Source organism: Eretmochelys imbricata, chromosome 9 (assembly GCF_965152235.1).
Source record: "Eretmochelys imbricata isolate rEreImb1 chromosome 9, rEreImb1.hap1, whole genome shotgun sequence".
Lineage (NCBI taxonomy): Eukaryota > Metazoa > Chordata > Testudines > Cheloniidae > Eretmochelys > Eretmochelys imbricata.
The window spans coordinates 65167528-65188944 of NC_135580.1; the positions used below are offsets into that span (position 1 = coordinate 65167528).

Below are 21417 nucleotides of genomic sequence, written 5' to 3' on the forward strand. Positions count from 1 at the left end.
CACGATTCAGGGACTATGAGCCTGGAAGTGAAACTTTCCTGGAGCGAGCTTTATTTCCCCTGCCCATTCGCAAACCCGATGAATGCGAGATAATAATGGAGAGGAAAAAGGCGAAGGCTGTCTCCGAGCTCAGCACGCCAGCGCTCTGATTCACCGCGGAGCAGCCCGCCCCTGCTGTGAGCGCCCCGGACTTTGCCTAGCCAACCTATTGCTCCTACTTTCCCCGGGCGAGCCGAAGGAAGAGGAGGAGAGGTGGGGCTGCTGTGCAAACTGCTGTAAGAACTTGCGTGGCGGATACGGTGTAACTGACTAGCTCGGGTTTCCAAAGGCGAGCGTGACTTTCCACTGCTAACTGTATGACTCTCAGAGATGACACAGCCTTCCCCATCTCCAGCCCAGGGAAGTGGCTCCGCGGTAGGGCCCTGAGGAACCCCCCAAAACCCGACCCCCCAGTAGCATCTTATTTTGCAGACGTTCCCCTCCCCCCTCTTTCCAGTCTGTGACTTATGATCGGATAAGGCTTCCCCCACCCCTGCTCGTTTGCAGCCGCACTTTCACACCAGCCGCTGCCTCGGTGTCTGGTTGCTTTTTTTTTTTTTAATAGGGTTTTATTTTTAATGCAGTAACCACGAGGATGCGTTTAAAGTGTGCCTGGTCTCTGCAGTGAGGTCTGTGCTATTTTTTTTTTCGGGAGGGGGGAGATATTGCGCATGCCAGGTGCAAATAAATCCAGATTCCCCCATATATTGACTGCTCTGTGATTTTTTTTAATCTCTCTATAAAATACAATTTTTCTATAACTTCTAACCTGCATGCACCTCGATGGGCGGAAAGCGCAGCTGATTTTACTGGGATGGTCGATGCTAACTTTGATAAAGAGGTGACTGCCGGGGCAAGCAGACGAGCTGATTGTCTCTAGGCTCGAGACGATTTCTGCCTCTGATTTTACCCTATTTTAAAACACAACACACCCCACCCCGGTTCCCCCAGACAGCCAAGCACCAAAATACCCCCGCCCCCGCCGGGCGATCAACAGGCAGCCAGGAGGGGAGAGGGGCGCCAGGTGTGCGGAACCGGGAGATGGATATTCTCCCCGTCCTGCTCGCCTTGCTGTGGTCCGGGGCAGGAGCCCTGATCAACCTGAAGTACTCGGTGGACGAGGAGCAGCGCGCCGGCACGGTGATCGCGAACATCGGCAAGGACGCCCGGGAGGCCGGCTTCGTGCTGGACCCCCGCCAGCCCGCCGCCTTCCGGGTGGTCTCCAACTCGGCCCCGCACCTGGTGGACATCAGCCCGGGCTCGGGCTTGCTGGTGACCAAGCAGAAGATCGACCGGGACCTGCTGTGCCGCCAGAGCCCCAAGTGCGTGATCTCGCTGGAGGTGATGTCCAGCTCCATGGAGATCTGCGTGATCAAGCTGGAGATCAAGGACCTGAACGACAACGCGCCCAGCTTCCCCACCGACCAGATCGAGCTGGAGATCTCGGAGACGGCCAGCCCGGGCACGCGGGTGCCGCTGGAGAGCGCCTACGACCCGGACTCGGGCAGCTTCGGGGTGCAGAGCTACGAGCTCACCCCCAACGACCTCTTCGGGCTGGAGACCAAGACGCGCGGCGACGGCTCCCGCTTCGCCGAGCTGGTGGTGGAGCGCAGCCTGGACCGCGAGACGCAGTCCCACTACAGCTACCTGCTCACGGCGCTGGACGGCGGCGACCCGCCCAACTTCGGCACGGTGGAGCTCAGCATCCGGGTCATCGACTCCAACGACAACAACCCGCTCTTCGAGGAGCCGGCCTACGCCGTCAGCGTGCCCGAGAACGCGCCGCCCGGCACGCCCCTGCTCCGCCTCAACGCCTCCGACCCCGACGAGGGCACCAACGGGCAGGTGCTCTACTCCTTCCACAGCTACGTGTCCGAGCGGGCCCGCCAGCTCTTCCACCTGGACCCGCAGAGCGGCCTGCTCAGCGTCAGCGGCCCCGTGGACTACGAGGAGGGCCACAGCTACGAGCTGGACGTGCAGGCCAAGGACCTGGGGCCCAACTCCATCCCGGCCCACTGCAAGGTGACGGTCAGCGTGCAGGACGCCAACGACAACCCGCCCCTCATCAACCTGCTCTCGGTCAACAGCGAGCTGGTGGAGGTGAGCGAGAGCGCGCCGCCCGGCTACGTCATCGCCCTGGTGCGGGTCTCCGACCGCGACTCCGGGGCCAACGGGCGGGTGCAATGCAAGCTGCTGGGCAGCGTGCCCTTCCGCCTGCAGGAGTACGAGAGCTTCTCCACCATCCTGGTGGATGGGCGGCTGGACCGGGAGCAGAGGGACCAGTACAACCTCACCATCCAGGCCCGGGACAACGGGGTGCCCTCTCTGCAGGCCACCAAGTCCTTCACCGTCAAGATCACCGACGAGAACGACAACCATCCCCACTTCTCCAAGCCCTACTACCAGGTCATCGTGCAGGAGAACAACACCCCTGGGGCCTACCTCCTCTCCGTCTCCGCCAGGGACCCTGACCTGGGCTTAAATGGCAGCGTCTCCTATCAGATCGTGCCCTCCCAAGTCCGGGACATGCCCGTCTTCACCTACGTCTCCATCAACCCCAACTCTGGGGACATCTATGCCTTGAGGTCCTTCAATCACGAGCAGACCAAGGCTTTCGAGTTCAAGGTCTTGGCCAAAGATGGGGGCAACCCGTCCCTGCAGAGCAATGCCACCGTCAGAGTGATCGTCCTGGATGTCAACGACAACACCCCTGTGATAACTGCCCCACCTCTGGTCAATGGGACTGCAGAAGTGTACATTCCTAGGAACGCTGGGGTTGGTTACTTAGTGACAGTGATCAAGGCAGATGACTATGATGAGGGGGAGAATGGAAGACTATCCTATGAAATGGCAGATGGGGATAGAGGGTTTTTTGAAATAGATCAGTTCAATGGAGAGATAAGGACCACCAGAGCATTCGGGGAGAATGCAAAGACTACTTACGAGCTGATTGTGGTGGCGCATGATCATGGAAAAACATCGCTCTCAGCTTCTGCCTTGATTTTGATATACCTATCTCCAGCTCTCGATGCCCAGGAATCCATAGGATCTGTTAACTTGTCACTGATTTTCATTATTGCCCTGGGTTCTATTGCTGCCATTCTTTTTGTCACCATGATCTTTGTGGCAGTCAAGTGTAAAAGGGATAACAAGGAAATAAGGACCTACAACTGCAGGTAACGTGAACTTGTTTCTTTGTACCATGCAATATGTGCTTTGATTTGTCAATCTAAATTACTTTTCCATTTGTTTTAAACCCACAGGTGTATTGCACACTTTTTAGGAGCAAAAATGAGGGTTCATGATATTATGTTGCTTTTAAGAAAATTTCCATAAACTTTTTTTTTTAAATTACTCTGGGAGAAGTGGTTTTGAAAAGAATATTCCAGTCTGAATAAGTGTGTTTTGACAATCTGTCCTAATATACATTTTCTTATGCATTCTGTAGCAGAACAAACCAATCTGTCTTAAATCAGCATAGCTATTTCCTGTGTGCTCAGGGGGAAAAATCAGATCGAATTGTTACCAAAAGAGGAGAGAGCCCCTGATTTTAGATTTCAGGAGAGAACTATGTTTTATATAGTTGCACTCACTCCTGGGTGAGCAGCACCATCCTGGTTGTAAAGCAAGGTTGGATTTTTGAAGCATTGAACAGCTGAAAAGGAACAAGCCTAACGTGGGGAGAGTTGTAGGTGCTCACAGCACTGAGTCCACACATAGGATAGCAAGTCCACGCCTACAGTAGTAGTTGGTATTGGTGGGCTTTGCTTTAAGGTTCATCTGCATGATGTTTGGATCCTGTCCCCACCAGAGGATGTCACTATGGGCATTTTTTATGTGTTGGTTTTCTCCAGGAGTGGTGGATATAAAAAAAGTGGAAGCTGGGAGAACACACTATGAAAGAAATCAGGGTTCAGCTAGAATTCACGAAGTGGAGCAATGCCCTTAAAGCCCTTTCTTTCCATATAAAAGAACTATTGTGCATGGGTGTTGCAGGATGCAGCTCTTACAAGCAAAAATAAATCCAAAAGAATAAGGGGGAAAAGAGTCATTTCCTTGAATAAACCCAATTCCTTGTGAAAATATAACGGTTGATTTAGTTCTTATCAGTTGTTTTAATGATCATATTTACAACTCTGCATGATTTTGCAATGCATGATCACAAGTCCAAAATGGGGAATGGTAGGTCATCTCTGCATCTGAAACCTTAGCTGCTATGAAAGCCTAATATCTGAAATTGTGTTCCCTGAATATGTAACAGCCAAGCGATTATTGTTTCTTTTACTATTCTCTGTGTTACACAAGTTAGTAGACAAATGCTAACCACACATGAATATCAATCAGATGCCATAAAGGAGCAGCTGCAATGCCTCATAAATGGTTTAATCCTGTTACTAGTGCAATAGCCATGACTTCTTCATTCCTTCAGCACTGAATCTTTCAGATGGAAGGAATGGAAATTAATTTTGATCTACCTTTGTAACATAACGATTGCCTGTGGCAATTTTATAGTGCAGAAGAATGTGCAGTCTTTAAAGTTTTATTTACAGAGATATAATAACGGAGAGTTCAGTTTTTATATTCCATTTTCACAACATAAAGCATGTTTATAAGCCCTTTTGCTGGATGGGGAAAAATCATCTACAAATAAAGCACTGTATGTGCTATATTATGGGATGCCTAGCTTTAAATGAGAGCTAATATACCAGATTTCTTGCCAGTTTGGTCCATTAAACAAGAATAGGATCTGACTGTCTAAAATCAAATCGTGGTGAAGCCTCTAACAACTTCAAACAAAGGACCAGGAGGCTTAATGTGTTTTAGGGATTAATGAAGTGCAGTTTAATTAAATAATTGGTCAATAGAGAAAGGACATCAGAATGAATGCTGTGAGAATTGGACTCTGGCATTGCCAAACTTAAACATTGAGGTAAACAAAACAATTAAAGCTCTGTCAAGTGTTGTTAGACTAGCCTGCATGCGTACAGATCTTTTGCGCAACAAAAATCTCCTGAATTCCTTTATTTTATTGACAAGCACAATGGAATGATCATTCTATTAGCAGCGTAAATCTGATCAAGTGAAGTCAGCTGCAGAGGCGCAAAGAAGTACTGTATAGGCTTAGATGTGGTTTTGATCATCATGTGTCCCATATGTGCATTTTGTATGTCTGTTTAGATTTGTCTTTTCTTTTCTTATTTTTTCAAGGTGCCTATCAACATCTGCAGGAGGTTTTTCATAAAATTAGTTCATTTATGAGGCGTATGAGAGAGCTAGCTGTTTTGATGGGTTTTTTTCCGGCTCAGGCAATTAGCTTTGTAGAGCAAGAATGCTTGTACAATATTTACCTTTCTAGATAAACCTGGGTTTCTTATTCTTGCTGTTATCTCCTTAATTGCAATTATTGGATTCCAAAAACCCCACCTTTATCATAATTTGAAAAGTAACAAACTCCATACTTTTGAATGTATATTTCTGGCTATGGTAATAGTTTAACATAATTCCTTTGAGAAGTATTGTTATGTCTGGCATCTTGTATGCATATCTGTATCTATCTGTGTGGCGTTGATAATGATACACGGTCCTCTGGGTCAAAAAAGAACCACAGTTACTTCAATCTAAATGTACAGGGATAATGCCGAGTGCAATTATGTTTTTAATTATTTTTTCCAGTAGCTTAATGGTAACTTTCTTCCTTTGGTATTTTTTAAGAGAGAAAGACACACATCCTGCATCAGTTCGTTCTTTCAGCAGGTACGAAGCAAAGGGGAAAGACAGGCATAGAAAAACAAGCTGATGTAAGAAAAGGTCAGAAGAATAGTTTCTCTTTGAAAACATCATTTTTGCTCTTCAGTTTCTAGAAGAAAAACATTTCCCAGGAAGTGGGGAGGGGTATTGGGGGGAGGGGAGAAGAAAGGTTCCAGAGAAGATTTAAAGTTATCAAATGGTACCATGAAAGAGTTGAAATAAAAGCAACCTGGAAATATTTTGTTATGCAAACAGCCTTCGGAGTATGGTGGGATAAGTGTGCAAGATAAGAATATTGTGGAATTTGCTGTATTTACTGCTAGGGGAGAAGATCTGGAGAAAAACCTCTGGTCATGCTGGTTTTTGATTTACATGAACTAAACACTTTAAAAATCCTTATTACACACGGAAATTAATTCAGGTACTCTTTTCAGTTCATGGACCGTAACATCTCCATTTTTTTTTTTCTGCAGGCTGAACTTTATTCCTGGTAACTAAATATCAGCAATTATAAACACCAAACAAAACACGGAGGAAATGTTCCCTTCCCTTTCTTTTTGTGTGTTACTTGTAAACTTTATACATATGAAAATAAGCTAAAGATCATATATTGCCTCAGGATTCAAAACATGACATAAGGTGCATGAATAAGAAGTCTGTGTTGAGATGGGGCTAAGCCCTCTGGGTTTCTTAATAATTATTGAGCCGGGCACAGTTCAGGATTCTATTAGATACTCATTTTGCTTCTTCTGTCCCACAGAATTGCAGAGTACTCTTATGGGCATCAAAAGAAATCAAGCAAGAAGAAAAAAATCAGCAAGAATGATATCCGGCTGGTACCACGGGATGTAGAGGAGACAGATAAAATGAATGTGGTGAGCTGCTCCTCCCTTACTTCATCTCTCAACTATTTTGACTATCATCAGCAGACCTTGCCACTGGGCTGCCGCAGATCTGAAAGTACCTTCCTCAATGTGGAGAATCAGAATACTAGAAACACAGGCTCCAACCACGTTTATCATCACACCTTCACCGGGCAGAGTCCCCAGCAACCGGATCTGATCATCAATGGAATGCCATTGCCAGAGGTGAGTGTGGCCAGAACTTTTACAGAGTTTGTGAGGCTGAATCTAAACAGTTTGAGAACCTCCCTAGCAGCAAATGAAAGTTTGGTGTATAGAACTTAGTGTGTAAAGGCAATGTGTCTTGTTGCAAGTCATGCCTCCAGACTTTATAGTATCTGCTTCCAGAAGGAGGCAGATATTCATGTAAATATATGTACATATAATGCATTTTAATTTTTGCAGGGTATTATACTCCACGCATCTGTTGGTGTTGTCATTGTCATCTTTGGGCTTTAAGCACTGCGAAAGCCACTGCTTGAACACAGAGATCAACAGTATTTAATGCATGCTCTACATGGATGCTCAGATACCATGATGATGAGCATAGTATAAATACCTAGCAGTTAAGTTAAGAGTTGGATGTAAAAGTCTGAAGTCACTTAAATCTTTCTAATGGAAGAATCGGCCGCTGTAATAATCACTGACTTCAAATATGAGCACAATCCTGCAACTCTTACTTATGTGAGTAATTCTTACTCACCACATGTCATCCCAGTTAAGTCAGCAGGGCTGCTAATGCAAGTAATGATGGCAGGGTCAAGCCCATGCTGTACTAATAGTGTTGGTGGAGTGTCCCCCCCTCCCATGCTAATTTCGTACATTTTAGCTTTAATGGGATGATTCTTGAGGAAACATCAGTTAGGTCAATAGTTAAATTCTTAAGTTGGTCTTTGAAGGTTTTTTAAATTTTTATTTGTGGCCATTGGTATGATAGTAGGAATACACAGTGCTTCAGGGTTTTCGCTTTAAATTAGGCAGCTGAAGTTCTAACATCTCCCATATTGTCGCCTCACTATTTGGTGTGAGTGAGTGGTGACCATTGAAATAGGTGATGGATGGTGTCTTCCTAAATATGAAGAAATGAGGTGGAGTGTCTATGGCCCTGGTTGCACTCACTGACTTCCTCTAATTCCATCAGGTGTTTTCTGTACATCATGGGCATTGTTTACTGTTGCTTGTTTGTTTCTCTTTGAATTGTTATTTGGTATTAAACAAAACAATCAAAGGTTTGTCATGTTTCCTACTTTAAACAGAATAACAAAGCTGAAAAAGCAGCTAAAATATTTATGGCCTATTCTAATCTGCTCTCAGTACACCAGTGTAAATGCAAAATGAGTCCACTGAAGACAGTGGAGGTGCTCCAGATTTATACCTTTTTGTCTACCCAGTGATTAAACACCCAGGCCTGGCATGCGTCAGCTGACTTGGGATCACAGGACGCGAACTACAAGGCCGTAAAATTGCGGTGTGGCTGTTTAGGCTTGGGCTGGAGCCTGGGTGCTGGGACTCTCCACCCTCATGGGGTCCTAGAGTTCAGGCTCCAGCCCAAGCCCGAACAACTACACTGCAATTTTTACAGCCCGATGAGCCCAAGTCATCTGACCTGGGCCAGCTGCAGGCGTCTAATTGCTGTGTAGATACACACTAAGAGTACAGTTTTGCCCTTAGTGTCTGGTTTCAGGCCTGTTCTAAAGCAGTTGGTGTCTGTGGGCCTGATCTTGCAGTCCTTATGTTGTCAAAATTCCCACTGAATTCACTGTTTGTAGTGTCATTAGACACTGTGTTGGTCCCAAGATATTAGAAAAACAAGGTGGATGAGGTAATATCTTTTGTTGGAGCACCTTCCGTCGGTGAGAGAGACAAGCTTTCGAGCCACACACAGTTCAAGGTTTGGGAAAGGTATTCAAAAGTGTATCGCCTAAATACAAGGTGGAACAGGTTATTTAGCATAAGTAGTGAAAGCACATTTTAAGGGTCCATTCAAAGTGAAGTGGCCCATTAGCACTTCTGCAGTCACAGGACAAAAAAGGTGGGGTTAGTGAGTTAGATGGTTGTATTTAAGCCATAAATCCAGTTTCTCTATTAAGACCATGATATTTAGTGTCTAGCAAGTTATGAACTTAAGCTCCCCAGCTTGTCTTTTGAAAGCGTTGTGCAGCTTTCTTTTGAAGACGAGGACTGAGAGGTCAGATGTGGAATGAATGTGTTTTGAAAAATGTTTACCCTCAGGTTATATGGTGTTCTTGTCTTTTATTATTTTTCTGTGTGAGTTCATTCGAGAGCACAGTGATTGTCTGGTTTCACTCCCAGGGTTGCTATGGAGGCATTTAGTGCATTGGATGAGGTACACCACACCTTGTGATAGGTATGTGTAGAACCTATGGCTCTTGAAAGATATGTTGTGTGGGGTATTGATCATTGTGGCAGTGGAGCTATGTCTGTAGGTTTTGCATGGGAGGGTCTGGTGCTGCTTTCAGTTGTTGAGTCCTGGTCTGCTGGGAGCTTGCTTCTGTTGATGAGCTAGGTGAGGTTGGAGGGTTGTTTGAAGACCAGAAGAATTCGCTAGTATTTTAGCCTCCATAAGCACTGCATAATTAGGTCCTTTAAAGGGTAATTTTTGGTGGTCCCTGAATAGGGATATAAGCCTTTGTTCTTGAATTGTTATGGCGTCCCTAGGTAAAATCCAGGGGTAGAGTTTTAAAGGAGGGATTTAGTTTGTAATTAAAAGGTGACTCTCTTAGTTTTCTAGGTCTTTGAGATATCATCTGCTTTTACCCCGCTTGCATTTCACATCTGTCCTGCCATAGCAGCTCCAGACTTTTACATGTCATCTTACAGTTTTGCCTTTTTCAAGGTTACCCACTTAGACGCACTGAGACAACTTCTGCATCAGTGCACAAGCACACGGAGCCAGTACTGAATATAAACAGCCTGTAGCTGCCAGAAGTGAGAGAGTGTCTAAATGCAATTAGGAGGGTATGGCTGAAGTAATAGAGCACTGTTACAGAGAATGAAAGTTCAGCTTAACCTCTGGTATAAAAGCTGTAATCAGGCGTCTTGGCTGTACCTGAATATTGACCTGTATATAATAACTTGTATAATTTACTGTATAGGCCAGGTCTACACTAGGAAATTAGGTTTGTATAGCTGTGTTGCTCAGGGGTGTGGCTTTTTCACACCCATGGGTGATGCAGTTAAACAGACCTAACCCGCAGTGTAGAAAGTGCTGAGTTGACCGGAGAATCTCCCATTGGCCTAGCTGCCACCTCTCGCGGAGTCGAAGTACCTACGCTGCTGGCAGAAGCTCTCCCATGGACCTTGGTAGCATCTTCACTGAAGCGCTACAGTGGCACAGTTGTAGCTGCTGCATCAATTTAAGTGTAGATCTCCCTAGATACAGACCTGAGGCAGAACCCCTGATCCAAATGCCCTCATACTTGAGGAGAGTTTGGATCAGTATCTAGATCTGAATTCTTTGGCTCAGGCCTTTCTTTAATTAATTACATATGCTAGGGAAATTGATCATGCAGCCATCTTTGAACCCTAAACTCAGGTGGGCTTGAGAAAAGGTGAAGAATTCCAGAATTTGTTAATATTAGGGTCCCATCAAGATTCAGGCTCATCTGAGCACTGCATAGAATAATATTTGAGGGGTGGAGTGTCCCGAGAGTTCAGATCACACTTTTTTTCCAAGGTTGTGAGTAAGCAAAGGCTTTTTGTGTTCTGGGGGCAGTGTCCTATGAATAATTCCTGCCTTTATGGGTGGGAAAATGGTATCATTTGGAGGAGGGTCTCAGAAGTGTTATTGGCGGCTGCTGCTGCCTATCAAAAGGTATTGGTATTCCAGAGCACTGTAGGAGCCTCCTATGCAGTTTCTACATATAGGGGAGTTGAGCAACATTGTGAGTGCTCTGAGGTCATGATTCAGTATTACAGACTAAATTCAATCATAAAATCCATCACACATTGGTATTAACTAGAATTGTCTGTGGGCAGCTGGAGGTCTGCAGTATTGGGGAAGAGGAAAAGATCAGGGGAGACATCATAGCACAGCTGATAAAGTTAGTAGACATACTCAGCCAGAATACATTTATGTTCAAATTTCTCCCTGATGCAGCTGCATTACAGTTAAGCTTTGGATCCAGCTGGGTGTGAATCTCCCTGAAGAAGCCTCAACTCTATTAACTCTGTTTTTTTCTATTAGGGAGGCAGGACACTGGCACAAGGGAAAGGCATTTCCCTACATTTCTCGTCTTTAACTTGAGTCCCTCGGTCACTTCTTATAAGCTTAATATATTAGAAGGCACTGAAACATGGAGTGTTGAAATGAATTTATTGTATTAACAAATTAAATGTTTCTCTACCCCGCTTCAGTGTCAGCTTAAAATGTAGTATGCCAGCACTTAAACTAGAACTGCACAAGGGGCAGTTACAAGATTTTCACAGTTTTATTAAGAGTACAAGCAGTTCTCTCACTGGGTGAGCTCAGAAAGTCTCATCCAAAGCCTGTTGAAATAAATGGGAGACTTTCCATTGACTTCCCTGGTTTTTGTGTCAGGCCTTGCACAAATCCAGCTCTGAGAATGTCTCTCCACCAAGGCGTTGTCTGTTTTGTTTGTGTCCTAATTTATATCCCTTGAGGAGAGGAATTGGACGAATACTCCTTGCACCTCAGTTGCAATGCTGGAGGTGTTGAATGTTCTCTCCACTGCATGCCATGCCTTCGTATGAAATGAAGGATTAGGAGTGTTCAGCCCCTGAGAGATCTGGCTGGGATCTCTAAGGGCTTTTAAAATCCCTTCAGAATGCTAGATCCAAATGATCCCCCTGCCACGTGATGCTGAGGGGAGCAAGACCAGAGAAAACCCACAGAAATATTGTCATCTACTCAGAAGGGCAAGTGGATATGTGGTAGCATCCCTGTAGCATGTATCCTCCCCCTTACAAGAATTGTGTGTAAGCTGGTCTCTGTGAGTGGGAGGCTGAAGCCAGCCAAGATGGGAGTAGAGTTGGAGAGCAGCTGTGATACATGATATGCTCCCAAGAGAATGCGGACTAATATGTGGCAGACTGCTGGCTTAATGCTGATGCTGTTTGCATTAATTCCCTCCCTCTGCTCTGCTCCTTGGGAGTAGTGAAGGGCCAGGAGAACATAGTGGGTGGAAGCACCACCATGAAAAGTCAGGCTGCCAGTTATTTACAGATGGGAAGAGGGTAGCACAGTGTAAAGGGAAATTGAGTCAGTGCATCTAATTGAGGAATCATGAATTTGGGCCATGGATCCCTGGCCTTCTGGCCTTTGATGGGCACATTCCCTGTCTTGGTCACACTGCTGTTGATTGCAAAATCTGTGGAAGGAGGATCATAGACGCGAGAGATGGAAAAGACCTTTTCAGTCATCTCACTCATGTCTCTGCCAGTGCAGGATGCCTCAGACTTGGCAGCTACATCAGAACTGCAGGGATCTTTGATTGACTTGTTCCCCTCTTCATATTTTCACACAGGAGTGCAGCCCCGGGGCCTTCCTGGGCAAGGAGAACCAGTTCAGGTGAAAAAAGAGCTTACCAAACCTCTGTACACTACTCATACTGACCCTTAAACATAATCTACTTTGAAGCTTGAACAAAGTAGAAAACTGGGTTTAAGAACCATAACGTTCTTTTTCAAAATAGTACCAACCAGGCTGTTGTTATGGGGAGGCTGTTGTGCTATTTCTGACCCAGCTGGCACCAGGAATTACTTTAAATCTGGAAGACCCAAGAGTTTCAGCTGAAAATCCAAACTTTTGGGTGCTTGTGCAAATGGAGCCTCCAAACATTGGGAGCTCATCCATCACTAGCGCCCAGATTGCACAGTGATGAGCTCTTTACAAATGCCCAACATAGAGAGAAGTTGCACAAAAGGATATTCCAGAACTGTTCAGTGTCTGTGGAGGAGCAACCTGTTACCAGATCCCAGCTTTCTCTTACTACTTAATATGAGTCCATGCTCTTCTCTCCCCTTCAAGATCTGTGCTTCTAAAAGATAAATAGGTCATTGACCCTGGCCCGAGCTTCTGTCTCCCTGCCCAGTCCAAAACATGGTGGTTGACTTCCAGGGTGCTTCCAGCCTGGGTCTGCTAGGAAGATGACTGCAGGTCTCACTGCAGCAGTCTCCATATAACTGCAATGGAACAGTTGCTGTTCCTCAGTGTCAGACTGTATTACATTAATAGGAGTTATAGTGCATTAGCAATTACGTGTTTACAAAGCATATTATTATAACACTTCCCGTTGCAGACCGTTTAGTAATTACGATTCTTACCCAGCCACCTAGATTTCAGACAACTGAATTGTAGCTGCTAGAGAAGGGCAAAACCTGCTATCCCATCCAGTCCATCTCCCAGTCAGTGCGGGATTGTTCCCTGCAGTATATTTACCAGGACTTTGTCCAGTTTAGTTTAAAATGTCTCAAATGATGTGGTCTCTGCCATTTCCCTTGGGAGACTGTTACACAGTCTATTAGATTTTGGTGTCAGGGAGATTTTACTAATGTTTAGCCTACCTGTTACTTTCCATTTTTGTGCTGATGGGAAAGCACAACATCGGTTGACACAGGATACAATACAGAGGTAAACAAAGTAGGTTTATATGCCAGCTAGCATGAGATGTTTGCATCTGAAAAGTGACTGTCTCTAAAAACAACCATTTCCCTAGCAGAGGATGGGTTTGGATTGGCTTGATATATAGCTGGTCTTTAATGTGAGGCTCATTTACTTTAACAGTTAAGATCCTTGAAATAAAAGTCCCTGAGGATGAGTTGTTTGTGGAGACAAATGCTCTTCAGGAGACGCTTCATCTTTCTCTGCAGCATCGTTCAAATGGTGGCAGGTATCTGGGCTGCATACACAGTGTCTTGTTGCTTATAATTGAACTCACTTGTGCTCCCACCTTTTGTCCAATTGGTTTGGAGGGGATGAAGCATGTGTGTCTGCAGGGATTAGAATAAAGAACAGGAGTACTTGTGGCACCTTAGAGACTAACCAATTTATTTGAGCATAAGCTTTTGTGAGCTACAGCTCACTTCATCAGATGCATAAATTGGTTAGTCTCTAAGGTGCCACAAGTACTCCTTTTCTTTTGGCAAATACAGGCTAACACGGCTGCTACTCTGAAACCAGGGATTAGAATGTGTTTCTGAGAAAAAATATTAGAGACTGCTAGCCTAGAAAGGCTTTTTCTTTATTCTTTGGGCCAAATTGTTACTTCAGTCTGTGTCTGCCAGTAAAATTATTGTTAGGAGAGGATCTGTGGGATGGAATTCTTCCACTGTGACTTTTGACCCTAGTCTGTTCCTGCCAACCCATCACTTCGCAGGCCCTGTTTTGTGGGGTTGAGGCAAGAGGGGACCTCAACCCCAGCCAGCACTGCTGTCAAGCACATTGATGGGGTGATTCCTCTGGGCTAGGGCCTGGCAACAGGTTCACATTTGTCCCCACGGGGTTAGACACCATTCCCCTATCTCATAAGGAAGTGCCTAATGTGTTACCTTTTTGGATCTGGTGTTTGAATCAGCAAGTTCCTATGCTGGGCATCTGCTAAAAGTTGTGACAACTGAACAACCCTCATGTAGGTCCAAACTATGACACCTGGGAGGGGGTGAATTGCAGCCATCCGGTTGCTCAAAACCTAACCCTGAAGTTTTGCTGCAAGGAAGATGGAAAAATCCCAACCAGCCTCAGCCAATCTGGTGGTTTGGGGGAAAAATTCCTTTCCAATCCCAAAGGGCTGACTTGCGCATCCCACAGCGACCTAGATAAGGGAAGAAGGGTAGACCGACTTCTAGAAACCAGCAAACAGGAAGTGGCTTCAAGCACATGACTTGAAATCTCATGCCAAATCCTGTGAGATGTTATGGCACCAGATCCCGGGCCAGATCCCATGATACCTCAAGCCTATCCTGGAAGTCCTGTGGTGGCTGGAAATCTTGTGGGACCTGTCCTGTCCTTTTGCCCTCTCCCATCATGGGAGCCATCAAAACACTGCCCTCTCTAGGATCAGGGCCCTCTTCTGGTCACAAGCAGAGTTTGAAATAATTGTGAATTGGTGCCAATGTCAAGGGTGAGTGAAAAGAGTCAGAGTTTGGCCCTTTATATTGAATTATTTACATTTGTTTTGCAGCAGGGGCACATGGGGTACTCTTTGGAAAAAGATGTTTTCCAGCCAAAGGAAAACTACACCCATTTTGTGCCTCAGTTTCCTAAAGCTCACTGGGGATAAGTGGCCTTCTCCTTGGGGAACCTGGGGAGAAGTGAGCTGTCAAGGTTCCTTCCCCACTCTGAGCTCTAGGGTACAGATGTGGGAACCTGCATGAAAACCTCCTAAGCTTACTTTTACCAGCTTAAGTTAAAACTTCCTTAAGGTACAAACTATTTTACCCTTTGCCCTTGGACTTCCACTGCACCACCAAACGTTTATCTGGGTTTATTTATTAGGAAAACATTGTTTGGAAACGTCTTTCCCCCCAAAAATCTTCCCAACCCTTGCACCCCACTTCCTGGGGAAGGTTTGGTAAAAAGCCTCACCAATTTGCATAGGTGACCACAGACACAAAACCCTTGGATCCTAAGAACACTTAAAAAAAAAAAAAACATTCAGTTCTTACAAAAGAAGAATTTTAATAGGAGAAATAGTAAAAGAAAAAAACCTCTGTAAAATCAGGATGGTAAATACCTTACAGGGTAATTAGATTCAAAAGACAGAGAATCCCTCTAGGCAAAACCTTAAGTTACAAAAAGGCACACAGATAGGAATATCCATTCTATTCAGCACAACTTAATTTCTCAGCCATTTAAACAAAACAAAATCTAACACATATCTAGCTAGATTACTTACTGAGTTCTAAGACTCCATTCCTGTTCTGTCCCCTGCAAAAGCATCACACAGACAGACACAGACCCTTTGTTTTTCTCCCTCCTCCCAGCTTTTGAAAGTATCTTGTCTCCTCATTGGTCATTTTGGTCAGGTGCCAGCGAGGTTATCCTAGCTTCTTAACCCTTTACAGGTGAAAGGGTTTTTCCTCTGGCCAGGAGGGATTTTAAAGGTGTTTACCCTTCCCTTTATATTTATGACATAAGCCTTAAAATTAAAAGGGCCATATCCAGCCATCATGTTTTGTATGATGCTTCTAAAGAACTTTTTCTGGGAGTTGTGCTTATGGATCAATGGCAAATTGGAATGCGTCTTCCTGTGTCTTGTGCTGATGGCAGTTACTTGCTAGAGAGTGACAGCATGTTGGAAGTGGTATGGAAGCCAGCATGTGGGAGTGTAAATGCATTTGGATGAAGGTGGTATATACATGTGAAACATTATGTATTATTAAGAGCTTGTGAATCAACTTCTGTCTTGCTTTGATGCTGTCTTATTATCAGCCCATTCAAAAAGGCTGTGCGCAGAGTGCTCCTAGGACTTCAGAATCTGCCCTCAGTCACTCCTCTTTGCTGTTAAGCTTTTGGGGCCAGGTTTTCAGACCAGAGCTGCACATGCATGGCCTATTTTACAGGAGCAATGCATGCCCACACAGCTACCCAGGCGCTTGTGCAAATCTGATATGCAGATGCAAGGGGGTAGTGTGCATGTTTGTGCCAACAGTGCACTAAAATCACAGTCTCATAATTTGTCTCCCAGTGTTAACTAAGTACTTCTGTTGTTAAACTAGGAATAAAGTACAAGGGATGCTAGTTTGCAGTCTAAACAGTCCAGAATGCCGTGCTGCTGGTATCACAAACGAGGCCACTTTTTACTGAGATGGTGGACTCCAGCAATAGGCTCAGAAATGACCATCAACTTTTATTCACTCACACGAATAATCCTTATTCATATTGACTTCATTAGGACCATTCACATGGTGAGCAAAGGTTGTAGGATCAGGCCTCATTGCTTTTACATATCTTTTTGCCAGGTAGTGCTTTTCTGACCGTAGGAAATGGTTTTCCTAGCAAAAGACGCAATTTTCTTTTGGGTAACCCAGGCAGCTTTTGTTTAGAATATCTCTCTGTATTAACTACCATAAATTTTTAGAGTTAGCAAAGAATTTTATTTTGTAAGACATGAAATCCGTATGGGTCTTTCTCTGTCATTTCTCTACTTGTCAATTCTTTTTTCCTCTCCAGCTTCTCCTTTTTTGTGCTAGCCTTAAAAAGCCCCCAGAGTGTCTGTTATAATCACATTTTGTTTGTTACAACCAGAATGAATGCCCTCACATTAGTATGCCTGGTTTGAGAAAATCAGTTTCTGTCTGGTGTAACAGACAATTTGTGAAAAACCATGTCATTTATATGTGGGGTTCTACTAGGGAAACATCTGCATATATAATTGGAGAGGTTTTTAGTTCAAATTGTGAATAATGCTGTTTATAGAACTAAAATAAAAGTTTTCAGCACTCAGATGTGCCGTGCTGTTGAAATGCAGCTTATTTAACGAGGCGATCATCATTAAAGTATTATTGGCAGTATTGTTCAGCTTGTCGGAAGATTGACTTCACATGCAAAGTTGCCAGCCTTGTTTTTTCCTTGGGAGGTCACTGTTACTCAGCACTTTTCTTTAAGTTTTGTACACAAAGGTCACTTCTCTAATTAATGCATCTTCATTTTTGAGAGTGTGCACCTTTGTGTCGTGTAGTATATTAACGGAAATTTTTCTTCTTTAAAAGCTTGGCAAAGACATGTGATGTTTTTAGTATTAATGACCCTCCCCGCCGCCCTGTGGTTTATAAAAATAACCGATAGGTGTTTTGATTTTTAACTCTGAAGCGATTAAAAAAATGCTGGCTTTTAGGAAAGCACATATAATGCCTGGTTACGAAACAAACATTTGGCTGATTTATGGGATTGCTAATGGGATATGTAGCCTTACACCTGTAGGTCATCTCTTAGTCTCTGGCACAGGTTGGTGGCAACTGAGAGTCATTATCTGATTTGCTGTTTTGAGGGTTTTGTGTAATGAATTGGAAATCTTAGTCTTGTTCCTAGCGGATAGGCAATCATTTCACAAGATCCGCTGGCACAGTTGATACCACTGTTGGCAGCCTATGTAGAGAGGCCAAGGGCAGAAAGAGCAAGGAGACTGAAACTTGCCCTTGGGGATAATCTCTCCAGGTCAAGATTGAAGCATGTTAGTAGGGTAGCATGAACGAAACTCCTGCTGCTGGTGCATGTTTATATTTATCTTGTGGATAATTAGAATTTTTAATTTCCACTACTGGAAATCCAGAACCTCTCAAGAACACTCAACAGTCACTTAAAATATATACATATGTAAATAGCCACATAATTGCAAGTCACCGAGAACCTCTCAGCTTAACTATTCCTGAACTGTTTTGTATATCATGATACATTCTCTGACCTTTTATAATGTTGGAGGTCAACATTATGGAAATAAGCAGCTTTTTATTCCATTTTAAGGTCAATCTAACCAAATTATGCATCTTCTAATGCGGTCGCTTCAAGCTCTCAGTTTTGAAAATTTCATTTTAATATCTTGCAACAGAGATAAATACTGTAGCTCATATTCATGTTGAACAATTTATTGCACTGACCATCATTCTCACTGCATGGTTTCTTGGGCCAGGGTCTTGTTTAACATTGCTTTGTTTGTTCTCTCTTTATACTGATGATGAAGGGCTCCGATCCCACCCCAAAACACTTGTGGGGTCCATGTTGCAGAGGTTTCAGAGCTCTGCACCTCCTCCTGTTGAAGCTAATGGGAGTTTTAACACTGATTTCAATGGAAGTAGGATTGATTTCAGTATCCATTTATGGCCTTGCATGGAAGCGGGGTCTGACATGGATTTGTTTTGTGCTTTTGAAGTGTACTGGTTTGGGAGAATAAATTTGAATCAATAAAAATGGACATTGCAGGCTTGATTCTCCGCTGCCTTGTATATTGTGTAATCATTTATAGCTGTGTAAAGTGAGTGTGAAATGCTCCTGTTGTGGCATTGCAACCACTTTGCATTCACTCTGCACTGGCATAAAGGACTGCACAAGGTGCAAGGGAGTGGAGGATCAAGTCTGGTGTGAGAAGATCGTGTGTTCAGCAGTTGGGTCCAGGTGATGGTGGTCCTTCATTAAACTCCTCAGGGCTCTGCAAGGGCACAGGGATCCAGGTTCAGGGCCCAAATGTGTTGAGAGACTGCCAATATCACACTGTGACTAAATGGAATTTCTTTTGGTAATAGTTTTATGAAACGTGTGTGCGCCTCAGTTTTTATGCTGATTTGTTCCCTAGTGGATGGAAAAGGGCTGTTTGCTCTGGGGATAGGGTAAGACACAAGTGTGAATGGCTCCTAGTTGTCTGGGCCTTTGGCCCCATATCAGTGGAGCATCTGAGAAGACAATGCCTGGATGTTGACACCTAGCAACCTACGACCCAGAGGGATATGAATTCCCCCCTCTCCTTCAGGAGGCCAAACAGCATTTTTCCAGCTTGAGAACTAAGGACTGGGAAGGTGTGAGGTGGGGATAAGAGTTGGCTGCTGGAAGGGGAGTTGGGTCTTTCATTGAGAGTCTGGTTTGATGAAGGAGGTCAGAGAGAGAGATGCCATGAACCAGGGGGTTCACTGCAGCTTGGCTGGCCTCTGGGCTAACCAGAATGAGCTATGCTTTAACCTTCATTTCTCTAGACTACCCTAAGAACTTCTTATGCTGTGTTCCAGTTAACAAATAAGCCCTACTCTTTTGTCAATTGTGTGAGTGTCACGGCAAATGCTTGCTGAGGTGCATTAATCACTGAAGAGTGTACAAGTCTCTATTGGACCTGCTGGGACTTGCTGAATGAAGCTCAGGGTGTGAAGCAGGAGTGCTGCAGGACCAGAGGTCCAGTCTAAGGAGGTGGTGAAGCACCCTGGCTTACCCTGGAGGAAGAGTGAGACCCCAAGAGGGTCTTGCACACTGAAGGGGGTCCTCCTAGTGACCATTCCAAAGCTGGGGCCATAGAGTTTCAATCTTGTAAACATTGCATTAGCTTTTTCCCATTTATGCTGTTTCTGTATATTTTACATTTCAGTTTGGACTCTAAAAGTAGACTGGTTAGTTTCATTTTGTTCTTGGCCGGTTTGACTTTCTGGTTCTCGTGCCTGTGGTTGTGTGTTGGGCTTGGGGTTAAAGAAGACACTGCAAGTAAGTACTTTAAAAAATAACTTTATTAAATATTCATAGTGGGTTTTTTCTTGTTGTCCTTAAACTATCAGACATTGTTCTTTTTAAAATAACTTCCAAACTAGTTGTTTGCAGTAGCTAGCTATTATGAATCCTGTGATTTGTGTATAAAGCTAGTATTTACATACTGCATAAAGGCTGCATTAGTTACAAGGCCAAATTCTGGTATCAGATGGTATAGCTACTTTTCAAAACTCTACAACCAGTGCTTTGGTTTTCAGAAGTACATTTTCTAGAGGCCGTACCCTGAAATCCTTACTTAAGGTTTACTCAGTCTGTGCTCAGACAAAACTCTCAGTCAGGTGCCCATCCAGACTAACCTACACTGATTTGAACAGTCATTTCTGATTATCTGATAATGTAACATGAAGTAAGATCATTCCAGAGGAAAGTTAACAGTAATGGGGTGTTTTTTCCTTTTCTTTCTCTCCCTTTTGCTGTAATCTGTGGCAAAGGCTGTGGTTTAAAAGGCTGTGGTTTAAAGTAATCTCAAAACAGTATGGATTGTGAGCCTACAATTTAAACATGTATTTTGCTTGGCACAGTCTACTGGAGATGTTCAGTATGCAGTTATGGGCCAGCTGGCAAGCAGAACCTGAAATGTGTGTGTTAGGTACACAAAACAAGGACTAGGATGAAATCCTGGCTCTGTTGAAGTCAGTGGGAGTTTTGCCATTGACTTCATTGGAACCAGGGTTTCACCCTAGAGCTATACAGTTTCTAGTGGTCCCCCTGGCCTCTCAATCCAAATTTCTAACTAACTCCAAGTGGTCATTGACATCAGTACTCAAAGTCCCTGAGATGTTTTGACAGGGTCAGCCTGTGGCATTGCCTGCTTTACCCCAGCCCTTCTGTCATCTTTGGAACCAGTGGGCCTTCATTGTGTCTAGATTGTATCACTCCTCTCACCAATCACATTGGTGATTCTGTCCTCTCACCAATCTCATCTCATTATGCTCCTGAGTCCCACTGGAATTCTGCTCCCAAAACAACTCATGCCATTCTGCTTTGGTAGCCTCACAAAGGGCTGCTGTTTGGCTCAGCCATAACTCATCTGGTTGAAATGCATGGTTAGCAGTTTTCTCCTAACAGTTTGTTGAATCTGGGAATTGCTTGCCTGAGATGCACTGGAAACGTTTCCGTAAGCAAAACTAGGAGGCTTGAGAACTCCATCTTTCTCCCAAAGTTTATTCAAATATCTTCTTTCATATTGAAATTGCTCTGCTTTGAAGTTAACAGCTCTCAGCCCCTTTCCTTTACATACTAGGCCAGATCCACAGCTGCTGTAAAACAGCATGGCTCCATTAAAATAAATGGAGCTACTCCAGTTTACATCAGTTGTGGAGTTGGCCAACTGTTGTCTCTGTCAGACCACACCCAGATCCCTCTGCTAGTTTTGTTTGCATGTTCAGCAACTAATTCTCAGTCAAATTCCTTTGCCAGTTGCTAGCAGTCTCCAGCAGAGTTCTGTTACTGCATTTTATTTCAGTCCATTTAATCCCAGTCATCCATCAAAGGGGCAATGGCAAA

General features: G+C 44.3%; 1 protein-coding gene across 1 annotated transcript in view; it reads left to right on the plus strand.

Moving 5' to 3' along the window:
• Nucleotides 1–1080: 1080 nt before the first annotated feature.
• The window catches only part of PCDH19 (protocadherin 19), a 107015-nt gene continuing 86678 nt past the window's right edge, over nt 1081–21417 (plus strand). The window contains exons 1-2 of the mRNA XM_077827199.1: nt 1081–3215; nt 6548–6875. Coding sequence (XP_077683325.1) covers nt 1081–3215; nt 6548–6875 — 2463 coding nt within the window. The remainder of the gene's footprint in view (nt 3216–6547; nt 6876–21417) is intronic.